Source organism: Megascapheus bottae, chromosome 30, assembly GCF_031878675.1.
Source record: "Megascapheus bottae isolate mThoBot1 chromosome 30, mThoBot2.hap1, whole genome shotgun sequence".
NCBI lineage: Eukaryota > Metazoa > Chordata > Mammalia > Rodentia > Geomyidae > Megascapheus > Megascapheus bottae.
In genome coordinates this window covers 3,427,138-3,440,799 of record NC_143538.1, presented here as the reverse complement: position 1 = coordinate 3,440,799, position 13,662 = coordinate 3,427,138, and the positions used below count along the sequence as shown (strand labels likewise).

Genomic DNA, 13,662 nt, shown 5'->3' with positions numbered 1-13,662 from the left:
ACTGAGTTATTTGAGCCTATAAATTAACAGGTAATCCTATACTTTGGCTTAGCTTAATAACTTGTTTTAAGAAAAATGTCTTGTATATTTTTGGTTTGTTTTCACTTTTCCCCCTCATGAAACATAAATATTATCACTTAAAAACTGGGTTAGCCTTCCACAGGGGTAATTCCAATGACAGTATTTTGAAAATTAGAAATTTTAACTTAATTGGGACTTCAATGAAATTCAGAGTCTTAAACAAGACCCAAGCTAAACTGTCTAATAATTCAAAGATTATCATGACCTTTTTCCATAATGAGTATATATACTAAAGTGAATGGATAATTAAATTTATGGATATCCATGAAAATAAAACATGCCTTCAGCAATGCTTAGTTCATGAGACACATTTGATTCAGATACTGTATATTTTTAGAACAATTCTAAAATGAGATTCTTTACCTTAATGTATCTACTTGTGACTCATACTTATCAAACTACATATGTATCTAATTTCAGCTGATATGATGATAAAGTTATGTTCTTAGCCAAAAATAACACAGCTTTATTCAAATAAACAATGCCAATTTATAATGCATGACTAATACAAAGTCACATTATATATAGCCTTTTCTTTGGCTGGCTGGAACAAGAAAATTATGCTCAGTGTATGTGTAGTTGTGTGTGTGGTTGCAGACTGATCCTAGACCTTTGCACATACAGGCCAAGTACTCTGCTTCTAAGCTATATACCCAAACCTTGGGTTGTTTTTGTTTGTTGCCTTTTTTTTTGCGGGGGGGGGGGGGGGGAGGATGTCATGGGGCTTGAACTCAGGGTATAGGCACTGTCCCTGTGCACTTCAACTCAAGGCTAGTACACTTTGAGCCACAGCGCCACTTCCGGTTTCTTGGTGGTTAACTGGAGATTAGTCTCAGGGGACTTTCATGCCCAAGCTGGGTTTGAACTGTGATCCTCAGATCTCAGCTTCTTGAGTAGCTAGGATTACAGGTGTGAGCCACCACACCTGGCTGTTTCATTTTAGTTTTTTGAGGCAAGCTTTCTCTATACAGGCTGAGTGTGCACTACCACATCTGGCTACTTTTTAAAAAATTCATATTTTCTGTCCCATGATCCACCCCACCCCCCCAAAAAAATGGAGAGAGGATATATCAAGCTTCAAAGTAAAAAAAAATAAAGAAATAAAGTAACATTTCAGCTAAAATTCCAGTGATTTAACAGCTATTTTACTCCATATACTAGGGACCAGTAAACCAACCCAAATAGTTTGCTGTTCATATTTTTATTAGAACACAGTTATGCCCCTTAATTATAATGACTGCAATTAAACTTCAGTGGTCAAACTAAGTAGCTGCAACACTGAATGTATGATCTACAAAATGTAACATGCCTATGGCCCTTAAGAAATGGACCCCTACCTACTTAGGTCGGTTTTTGGATATTCATTTTGGTACTGGGGAATCAAACCTGGGGTGTTATAATTGCTAGACAAGCACTTTGACATGAAGTTACTTCTGAGTCCCAAATTTTGTGCGTGTTTGAATATGGGGCCTCATGTTTACTAGACTGAGCCGTATCTCCAGCCCTTCCTTAGTCCTTTTAAGATGTAATTTCTGTAATTTCTACATCTGTGCTAATATAAATAGCCTTGACTTTGTCTAATACACTGATAAAATGTGTTTTACTTGAGTCCTACCAAGACTTAGCTTTAGTTGCTGTGTTCACTGAGGTTTCCTATGCACAAACCATTACAGGGGGAGAAGCTGTGAAGGTTAGCTTTAGATTAGCAAAGAGTATTCCCATCAGATTTACTTGCTGTTTATTTCTCTTAATTGCTATAAAATTACCATTTCGGAGTCACTGTGAGAGGCCTGACCCAGGCTGGATTCAGGCTCTAGCTCAGAGTGAGAAGCTTGGTCAAGGGAGAGAAGGGGCTCAATAATGTCATCGTAATCATCTTCCTCTGTATCCCCCTCCCCATCGGCAAAAGTACCTCTAGTCAAGAAATCGGAGCGCGTCCGCGCCATTCGAGCTTTCTTTTATGGGCCGGTCTGGCAACCTGCTTGACCAAATGATAAAACAAATAACACAACAATGTTTTGGGGGTTTTGTGGTTGTTTTCTTTTGGAGATGATGCCAATGAAAGAGGGCTCATGAATTTCCTAAAACTTCCCTCCACCCCACCATACCTTTCTGCTGGTGGAAGTAATAGGAATGACCTAACAGAACCCATGTACATCACTGTGGACCAAGGAAGCTACATCTACACTGTTCTTCTCCACTGCCCTAAGAAGTCACACCAAGGTCACCTGAACAAACTGCCTCCTTTTTCTTAGCAACTCCTTTTTGGCAAACACAATCTGAGTTTTTTTTAGGCACCATTCTTTGTCTGAAATATGCCTTTCTAATTATAACAGGTTTATCTCATTCTTTCTCTAAAAACACTTAGGAGTACATAAGTTGATGAAGTTCTCTACCTATAAGAATAACTTTCAAAACAATGTACATCTACTTTATGTGATATATAAACAAACTTTAGGACTTACCTCTCGTTGGTCCGGCCCTACACACTTAGGTTTCCAAGCTGGTTCATCTCGTTTACTGGCTTGAGGATTTCCACTGTGTAACGATTCCTTGTCCACACTTTAAATAAAACAATAGTATTACATTTCCGTTCCTAGCAAATCTCATGGAAGTAGTCCTAAAGTATAATATGAATTATACTCTAAAAAGCAAAGTCTAAGAATTCTAGCAAATTTTTTAAGTAATTCCAGATCTTAGTTAAGTCCCAAAAGAGTCAGATTTCTCTGATTTACTCTATTAATACTATTATTAAAGAATCCACATATAAGTCAGGTGCAGTGGCTCACGCCTGTAATCCTAGCTACTCAGGAGACTGAGACCTGAGGATCAAGATTCAAAGCCAGCCCAGGCACAAAAGAAACAGACTCTTATCTTCAATTAACCTCTAGGGAAAAAAATAAATAAATGGGAAGTGGGGCTTGGCTCAAGGGTAGGGCGATAGCCTGAAGCTGAAAGAGCTCAGGGACAGCATCCAGGCCCAGAGTTCAAGCCTCATGACCTACCAAAAAAAAAAGTTCCTTTGCCACAGCTAACCTTCTGGTCTTTCGCCCCCGAAAAAGACAACTAGTAGGACATATGGCAGCCAAGCTTTTAAACGTTACATTTCAGATTTCTCCAGAATTCCTTTCTTCCTCTTTTTTTTTTTTTGCCAGTCCTGGGGGTTGAACTCAGGGCCTGGGCACTGTCTCTAAGCTTCTTTTGCTCAAAATTAGTGCTCTACTACTTACACTACTTCTAGTGTTTCCAGTACTGAGGAATGGAACCCAGGGCTTCATTCATGCTAGGCAGGCACTCAACCACTAAACCACATTCCCACCCCCCAGAATTTATATTTGTTCTCCTTCATTAAACAGGTAAGGCTAACTACTATGTGATTTTACTATTATGACACAGAAGACAACTTTTCCTACTCACCTCTTTTACCTCCATGGGCCCTAGTGCCCACATCTGTACTATGTGCAATAGACTGGATAATTCAGAAACACAAATTTATGTAAACTGCTAAGATTCCTAGTATTATTTACCAAACAGGACATTCAAAATAGAAATTTTATCTGTAGGCTTTCTTATATATAAATCTGGTGTGTATTCCTTTTGAAGATATGTGTCAGTAAGATAAAGCAATCAAATATCAAAGAGAATTAAGACCATATATCTTAGAAAAATAATAAAAGGAGTAACTTACAAGGGGACTTTTATGGAATGTACAACTCTAAAAAAAAAACTCCACATAAATGGATCCAATAACTATACATATTACACAACCAACAACCACATATCTACTATCATTAAGCTTAAACAGAATGGCAGGAAATTGTGTGTGTATGTATGTGTGTTCTGGTCCTTGGGCTTAAACTCAGAGTCTGGGAGGTGTTTCTGAGCTTTTTTGCTTAAGGCTAGCACTCTACCACTTAAGCCACAGCTCTACTTCTGATTTTTTTGATTGCTAACTGAAGGTCAGAGTTTTGTGGACTTTCTTTCCCAGGCTGGCTTCAAAGATCCTCAAATCTTAACTTTCTGAATATCTAGGATTACAGGCATGAGCACTGGCTCACGGAAATCTATTTCAACACCCCTTATTTCTGTATGATTAATTCTCTTTGCTACAGCCTGTGAACTTTATGGCAGTCTTCTGGTCCACAGGCAGGAAGAGACCCTAAGTTCAAAACACTGTAACAACACTCAGTGGAAAAATAAAACAATAGGTTCTTGCTTATATTTGTAAATGCTTTCTATAAAATCTGCTTTCTGGGACCAGGAGTTTGGCCTAGTGGTAGAGTGTTTGCCTAGCATGCATGAAGACCCAAGTTCAATTCCTCAGTACCATATACACAGAAAAGTCCCATGATTGACAAAAAAAAAAAAAAAAGCCTGGCCTGGAGTGTGGCCTAGTAGAAGAGTAGTGGTAGAGTGCTTGCCTAGCATGCATGAAGCCCTCGGCTCAATCCCTTAGTACCATACACAAAAAAATCCAGAAGTGGGACTGTGGCTCAAGGGTAAATTGCTAGCCTTGCGAAAGCTCTCAAGGACAGTGTCTAGGCCCTGTGTTCAGTCTCCAGGACTGGCAAAAAAAAAAAAAAAAAAAAAAACTTTAAAGCTCTAAGACAACCATCACTTCATAGCTTAGGACAACCCATGAAATCTACAAGCTCTGCATTCCCCTTCCCAAGTGTTTCCTTAATAGGGAAGAATAAACACCTCTGTTATCTGTGTTCAAGGATTCCTAGGATATAACTATCCAACTTCAGAAGGCTAATACTTTTCAAAGAGAAAATGGTTAGTCTGAGCAGAACCTATATAAACAGGGCAGAATATAAGGCACCTTAATAAAATACTCCATGGAGTTTCCCATTGATATGCAAAAATAAGTCACTTACAGGAAAGTACTCATATTGTCCTTTGGCGTGAAGAAAATGGCCCTTGTATTCCCCTCTCTGGAAGGGTCACTGGATTTACGGCTGGAAGACTGAGCTGGCCTAAGATGTTCTCTTTTTGAAATGCGATTATTGGAAAGTTTACAGGCTACATTCTGCTGAGTGCTTGTTCCTTCTGTTTTGGACAACTCATTGACAGTACTAGACTGGCATAGGCTTCCTTTTCTTTCAAAGAACAAAGTGACAGGCCGGTCCTTCAGGGGTAAGTGAACAGGGGAACTGTCCTTTAGGGCAACAGTTACATCTCTTTTGGTTACATCTCCTTTGCTTGCTGTGTTTAGGATAAGGAGAGAAGATGGTCTCTCTGCTCTTTGCTTTGAGTGACAGAAAGAAGACAGCAGGAGAGATTCCCCAGGCCTTGCTTGTTCAACTGTCTTGAAGGCTTTACGTTCCTTCTCCAAAATATCTGTTTGCTGGCGAATCTGTTCCATCATCTCCTTTTCATTCTGCTGTTGCATCTGTTTTTGCCTTTTTTCCTTCTCTGTGTTCAGCTTTTCTAATTTCCTAAGCACAGTATTGGAAGAATTTGGACTCAAAGAACCTAACTGATCTGTTGAGGAGTGGCACTTTCCAGCTTCTCTATTCATATCCAAAGTAAGAGCTGTCCTCTGTGAATCTTCATTTTCCAAGAATTTGTTTCTTTGCATATCTGTGTCTAACTGGGAACTTATTTTCAGGGGGTCTTGATGAGGAATATAAAAAAATGTAGGCAGACTATTAGAAATAAAAGACTCTCTCAGCTGGGGTATACAGGCAATAGGTTCTGAACTGCAAACCGGCTGTTCCTTCATAGTCCCATTCTTCACATGCTCTGAGTCAGGAGGTGCTCCTTTCTGAGCCAGTGCAGAACAGGCCCCACTTGAGGCACTGAGGGCAGTGTCTTGGGAATCAAGCTGTGTATTGCTAGGTATCTTACATGATGGAACTTGCAAATCTCCCTCATTTAAAGTTATGGATTCTTGTTTGCTTTTTTGACTTTCCTCACAGTTGAGAAGTTCTAAGCTTCCCTGAGAGCTTTCACTATCTGGTGTACCCTGGGGAGACTGAAGGCCATCAGGCATCAGTTCTGTAGACCACCTACGTTCCTCAGAAGGTGACACACCACCTAGAGAACGGACTTTCAACAATTCCAAGCTAAATATAGCTTGCTCCAGTTCTCTCATTCTCCGACTCTCTCTTTTGGCCCGACTCACTTTCTTCTGATGCAGATCCTCCAGGGACTTGGGCCTCTCTCTCACAATCACTTCTTCCTGCAAGTCCACACCACTTGGGCTTCGGCCTCTTTCCTGCCACCTGTCTGGAGACTCTTTTGACAAGTCCACTGAACTGTCACGGTTAATTCGATTACTCTCCATTACAGATTTATATTCTTCTACAGCTTTCACTCTGTTGTCAAAGGAACAATCCTCCCATTCTGCAGGGTCTGAACCCTGAATATCCAGAGTTCCATATGCCTTGTTATTCACCAATCCATGTTCTTGTTTGGATTCTTTTAGTCTTTGTTCTTTTAAAGCTTTAAACCTATATATATATATGTATATTTAAAAAAATACAAATATATCTTTGTTATCACTGGAGAAAGTACATTTACAAGAATTTTTTTTTTAAATAATGAAAGGTCATTTCCAGGTGCCAGTGGCTCACACCCAGCTACTCAGGAGGCTGAGATCTGAGGATCACAGTTCAAAGCCAGCCAGAGCAGGAAGGTCAGTGAGACTCTTAGCTCCATTTAAAAGCACCGCTCCCCCCCCCCCCCAAAAAAGGCAAGAAGTACTAGAGTACCTGCTTTGAGCAAAAAAGCTCAGATATGGGGTCTTTTTATGTTGCATTCAAGGTGAGCCTTGAATCTTGGGCTCCAGTTCTCTACCTGATTCAGCCTCCTAAATATCTGGGATTGGTGGGTATACTGCATCAAGCTTTGAAATTTTCTTCTTATAAAACCTTAGTATTTCTTATACTAACTTGATTTCATTATTTTACATTCTGTTTACATGAGTCAGATATTTTCATTATAAGGACACACTAGCCAAAATATTAACTGAAAAGGAAATCTCTCATTTTAATAATGTCAATATTTTATGTTAGTTCTTAAATGTGAAGGTAAAAATAGTTGAATGTTGACAATTCTGTAAGATTAAATCTAATGTAAAAGTAATAGCCAGCAGTTATAACTACAGATGGTAGAGGTTTTTAATCCAATTTAACGTAATAAACATTTACTCAACTTCCATTATAGACCAGACAATGTAGGAGTTGAAGATGCATCACACTCTAGTAAAGAAAAGAAACCATACAAAGCAGAGTATACACAAAGTAGTTCAAAAAAGGAATAGTATTATATTAAAAAAGATTACTGAATAATTTTTCAAGAATACTTGACTGCTTTATTATTTTGGAGTTGAGATTATTTTACAGTTGACACCTATATGATATATATTATTTATATGTATCTCTGCTTTAGATTTCAATAGCTAAATCTGAAAGGGCACTTGAAGCCTGGTATGGTATGTGTGTTCATGTTCAAACCAAGAATTATCCCTTAAAATGGAAACTTGACAGGGGCCGGGAGTTTGGCCTCGTGGTAGAGTGCCTGCCTAGCATGCACGAAGACCTGGGTTCAATTCCTTGGTACCACATACATAGAAAAAAGCTGGAAGTGGTGCTGAAGCTCAAGTGGTAGAGCTCTAGCCTTGAGAAATCCCAAGGACAGGGCTCAGGCTCTGAGCTCAAGCCCAGGACTGGCAAAAAAAAAAAGGAAACTTTAATTTCTCAATAAGGTGCCGCTATGATGACAGGTTATCATCTGCTAAACAAATACTCTTTTCTGCAGTGTTCAGTTCACTGGCAGAATTTAAAAAAATCACAGTTCCAAACAGATATTTTTGTTTTCACTGTTCTGTTTTACCTAACATTTATTTGTACAATAAGCATCCTTTAAAAAATGTATATTACCTTTGTCTTGCTCTGAATCCTCTATATGTTGACTGCAAAAGGATAATCTGGTCCCTTTGTTCTCTGTACCTCTTAATTTCCCTATAGCCTTTCCATCTGGCTTGTATACAAGTAGCAGCCATGTGCCTGCGCCTATAGAGCTCCCTCCATCTCTGCTGAATGATGATGGCTGAAGTCCGCAGCTCCAAGAACCGCTGCCTCTCCAAGTGAGCTCTCCAGGACGCTTGGAGCAAGACAGCTGCACTAGCCATCACGAAAGCATCCTTCTGCACAGCCACATCTCTGTCTTGCTTCAGATTCATGCGCTTCCTCCAGAATCGCTGAGAAGACAACAGACACTGGCTGTCATGATACCACTCTTAGTTACAGAAGAGAGGAAAACCAAGATAAATTTCTTATGCCATAATTAGAGACTAAGGGGCTAAATAGGTTCACGGTTAAAATAAAAGATTTTGCTTTTTGTAATTGCATTTTACCAAAGTCAAGGAAGGCACTGCTACTGGAAGGGTGATTGCACACTACTTCTGATCTACGATAGGTGCTAAAGACCACCTTCATCCATAATGGATCCATAAGGCTGCCTTATACAAACAACAGTGACATGAGCAGTCTATTATTACATTCTGGCAATCTGGTGGGTGTTCAGCATTTGAACAAGGAGCAGAATATATTCTTATCCCTGAAGTTCCATTATTTTTTTTAATTTTATTTTTTTTGCCAGTCCTTGGCTTGAGCTCAGGGCCTGAGCACTGTCCTTGGACTTTCTCAAGGCTAGAGCTCTACCACTTGAGCCTCAGCACCACTTCCGGCTTTTTTTCTATGTATGTGGTACCAAGGAATCGAACCCATGTCTTCAAGCATGCTAGGCAAGCACTCTACCACTAGGCCAAACTCCCAGCCCCTGAAGTTTCATTATTAAATATTTCACAATGAAATAGTTCTAGTTATTAAACAAAGGCCAAACAAAGAAAGACACTCTCGTGCTCATCCCACCTGGATAACAATGGACGCCTGTCTCAAGTGAAGAAAATGCTGCCTGCATAGTAAGACCCTGAACCATCGCTGCAACAGTATGATTCTGCGAAGGACCTCTTGGTGAAGCAGGTCTTGTAAGTGTTGCCGTTCCTTCTCCTTTAGGAAGACCTACCAAAAGGAAGATAGACAGGGGATGCAGCTTAAGAAGAAATGAAAATTTTATTTCAAGAAGTACCACTTCTGGCCAGGCATGATGGCTCACTCCTGTAATCCTAGCCACTCAGGAAGCTGAGATCTGAAGATCACAGCTCAAAGCCAGCCCAGGCACTAAAGACCATGCTCTAATCTCCAAATAACCACAAGAAACCAGAAGTAATGCAGTGGCTCAGGGGGTAGGGTGATAGCCTTGAGCTGAAGACCTCAGGGACAACATCCAGGCAGAGGGGTACAGTGGAGCCTTGAGCTGAAGAGTTCAGGGATAGTGCCCAGGCCCAGAGTTCAAGTCCCAGGACCAACAAAAAATAATAAATAAATAAATTTTACTTACACACACACACACACACACACACACACACACACACACACATACACGGAGCACCTGGTTTTGGCAAAGACTGCATATATTTACCATGGTTTTTCCAACTTGATAATTTTCTGGATTAAGGTTTATTTTCCTGAAGAAATCTTGAATGTTAAATTTGGATGGAATAATATTTCGGGGAAGAAGTACATGAAAGTGGCTTACAAAATCCTAGAAAATAAAAAGAAAATGGAAAATCACAAAGAAATTGTATGTAAGTAAGACCATAAACTAGCTAATTATTCTTTTTTAAAAAAATCCTTTTCTTATTCTTTTAAAACACAGTTTAAAAAAAAGTGTGGGGGCGGGAGTTTGGCCTACTGGTAGAGTTCGTGCCTAGAATGCACGAAGACCATGGTTCAAGTCCTCGGTACCACATACATAGAAAAAAGCCGGAAGTGGTGCTGAGGCTCAAGTGGTAGAGCTCTAGCCTTGAGAAAGTCCAAGGACAGTGCTCAGGCCCTGAGCTCAAGCCTAGGACTGGCAAAACGGGGGGAGGGTGTACTTATTATTATAAAATATAAAAGGCTAATTTAAAAAACACAGGCAGGAGGAAGGATTCCAAATCTACATACTACATTGTCAATGGAAATGGAAGAAAAACAAAGAGTAGGAGCTAATTATCCATTTTGACAATGTTTGTGTTAAAGGCCAAAGAAAATAAGTTATTTAACAAGAATCTGAAATGTATAAACAAGAAAAATAAGCAAAGGTGGCAGCTGAATTGCTCCTGAAAGAACAGAGCTGCTGAAAGGCCCCTATAGAATTTCTACCCTTGTAGCAACAGTAGCTGGTAGTAACAGCTATGTGCCATCCTTGTAGTTTCCTATGAAAGAAAATCCTGCTGAGAAACTAGGGAAAACTGCACAGAAACTTTTCTTCTGAATAGGTAACTCTGATTGAATTACTTCAATGACTAAAAAAGTCAGCTTGAAGAAAAGCTGTTACAAGAATATTTACAGTTAGCAAACACTGATCTAATTAGAACAGCCAAATAAGAGGACTCTATTACAGTACAAGCTTAATGTGATAGTTGGCATTCAATGGAAGCAAGTTCTTAATCCTTTTCAAAAGGAGAAGGGAGGAAAAAAAAACAAGAGGGATCCAACGTAATATTAAGCAAAATATGGAGGAAGGATTTACTTAACATGAATATATATATAAGTATATAAATATCATTACTGAAGTATATAACCTGGAAAGAATATTTGGAGCTGTATCCTGATTGGCAAATTCGAACTGTTTCTAGCATCCCAGTATACCGAAGCTGTCTTAGTACCAAGGCATCGTTGAATCTCAAGGGCAGCTAAAACAAAACAAATGGAACAAAGGTCAGCCTAGAATAGTATATATTCAAATTAGGATCCCTCTTCAACACAAGCTAACTTTAGGATACCTAGGGATTACAGGTTACCCTGGTGAAGACAGCAAAAGTACTGTCACAAGCTTGCCTCCCAGGCAGTAGCTTCAGAAAACTTCTGACTGTCCAACCCTAAAGGAGGAAATCCAAGCTTCAGGCTTCTCCAGCCATTAAGGCACTGAACCTCAACAACTTCGTAAGAATGTAGTTGCCCCAAATCCTCATAATTCAATATCATAAAATCAGTAACAACATTAATCTTCTCAGACATAGTTCAGTCAAACTGTTAACAGTTGGCTGCCAATGGTTCACATCTGTAATCCAGCTACACAGGAAGCTGAGAGTTGAGGATTGCGTTTCAAAGCCAGCCCATGAAAAAACCTTATGAGACCTCCAAAATTAATAAGCAAAATACCAGAGTGGAGGCATGCTCAAGTGGTAGAATGCTAGCACAACTCTTAAAACAGGTCTTGAAATACATCTTAACACATTTACAAAGATGCACACTTCGAGTTTTTTTTAAATATTATTCCCTAAATATTATTTTCAATGTTCCTCTAAGGCAATCCAAAGTATCTTTTGTTAGTAGAAAGGACAGACCAGGTATCAAGGGGGGAAAAAAATCAAATGAAGAATATATATTAGAGAATAGCTAATATTTAGTACTTATCTGGAGGCCTGAAATATTTAATTATTAATACATAATAATTAATTTCTGTTTAACTTTAAATGACAGTTTCCTTTCTAATCACTATGAGAGAAAAGCTTACAAGTACTAGCTACCTAGCATAGTGAGAAAAAAGCACAGATACTTATATAAGTTTTCTTAAAAAGTTCTAATACAGGAAACTGTGGTAGAAAATAGAAATCAAGCCGGGCATGGTGGCTCATGCCTGTAATCCTAGAAACTCAAGAGGCTGAGATCTGAGGATCAAGGTTCAAAGCCAGCCTGGGCACAAAAGGACCTGAGACTCTTATCTCCAATTAACCTCTAGAAAATGGGAAGTGGGGCTTATGCTCAAGGGTAGGTTGGTAGTCTTGAGCTGAAGAGCTCAGGGACAGCACCCAGACCCAGAGTCCAAGCCCCATGACTCACCGCACACCCCCCCACACACACACACAAAAGAAATGAAGACTATCCATGTGATAGGTGCTGGTGGTTCAGGTTTATAATCCTAGCTACTCAGGAGCCTGAATTCTGAGGATTTCGGCTCAAAGTCAACACAGGCAGAAAAGTCCGTGCGACTATTATTTCCTTAGCTTCCAGAAAACTGGATGTGGGGCTCTGGCTCAAAGTGGTAGACCACTAGCCTTTATCAAAAGAGTTCAGGAACAGCACCCAGGCTCTCCTGAGTTCAAGCCCCATCACACACACACACACACACACACACACACGCACACACGCACACACCCCCCGCACGTGCAGCACACACTGAGCAATCACTTTTAAAGGGTATGGCATGCATCCAAACAAAAGAGATAAAACTACAGAGTAACAAAAGTTTCACAGGAAAAAACTTTTCCTGGTGGAATTTCAAAAAGGTAATTCGATTCTTAAGTTCAAAGAGATGCAAAATCAAACCCATACAAACTTTATAGACAGATTAAATGTGGATATTAGAAGAATAGTCAGAACATTTTCATTTTCACTATTTTCCTTCAAAGAGTAATAGCTGTTATTTTCTTTAAAACAATTTAAATCTTCATCTGAAGTAACCTAACCTATATGCTATCATTTTTACCTTTTCAGCATTAGAGCGAATACATTTTACAAAATATGGCTCTGCTTGATCAAGTGTCTCCATCAGCTTATTTAATGAAGCCTGCAATATAAAGTAAAATAATTAGCATACACTCTCATTCCCAGATAGGCCAATCCTTCACAAATATAAACAATAATGTTGGTAAGACACGCAAAATCTTTCTATATATACACAGAAAGGGGTTTCTTATGGAAAGTATATTGTGTGTATTCCCATTTTGGTTAAAGATAAAGTTAAGAATGACAGTTCAGGGCCGGGAGTTTGGCCTAGTGGTAAGAGTGCTTGCCTAGCATGCATGAAGACCCGGGTTTTATTCCTCGGTACCACATACTTAGAAAAAGCCAGAAGTGGTGCTGAGGCTCAAGTGGTAGAGTTCTAGCCTTGAGAAAAATCCAAGGACAGTCCTCAGGTCCTGAGCTTAAGCCCAGGACTGGTAAAAAAAAAAAGAATGACAGTTCAATCTTAAAGCTGACAGGCTGACGAGTACATATTACATATAAAAGATTTTAATAATTTAAAAACAGAGTAATTATTTTTAATTTCATTAAACAATCATATTCAAACTCATTTTTGTTGTTGTTGTTGGTAATGGGGTTGTTTTACTTTAAATAGGCTCTTGCTATATTGCTGAGGCTAGTCCAGAACCTGCTATATAGCTCAGACAGGCCTCAAACGGACAAATCTGTTTGAGCTTCCTAAGTGTTGGTAGGCATTAAAAGTATGCACCACCACGCCTCTATTCTTGAACTAAAATCATCCAGCAACATAATCACGTAAGGTAGTACCCCTTAATTTTAGTGTCTGTAGAACATGTAATGATGTCACCTCTTTTCTTCCTGATAATAGCAACCGGTATCTTTTCCTCTTTTCCCCTGATTAATCTGGCTACAGGCTTACCCATTTCTTGATCTTTTCAAAGAAGTTACTTTATGTTTTACTGATTTTTCTCCACTAAAGAATAGAGGAAACAGAGGTGAGGAGCATGGCCTAGTGGTCCAGTGCTTGCCTAGTACG

General features: G+C 39.3%; 1 protein-coding gene across 1 annotated transcript in view; it reads right to left on the bottom strand.

Moving 5' to 3' along the window:
- Positions 1–13,662, bottom strand: part of Myo9a (myosin IXA) — a 121,925-nt gene that overhangs the window by 39,236 nt on the left and 69,027 nt on the right. Inside the window, 9 exon segments of the mRNA XM_090321436.1 lie at positions 1,848–2,041; positions 2,044–2,059; positions 2,547–2,643; positions 4,962–6,539; positions 7,971–8,290; positions 8,964–9,113; positions 9,574–9,696; positions 10,721–10,831; positions 12,628–12,708. Coding sequence (XP_090177562.1) covers positions 1,848–2,041; positions 2,044–2,059; positions 2,547–2,643; positions 4,962–6,539; positions 7,971–8,290; positions 8,964–9,113; positions 9,574–9,696; positions 10,721–10,831; positions 12,628–12,708 — 2,670 coding nt within the window.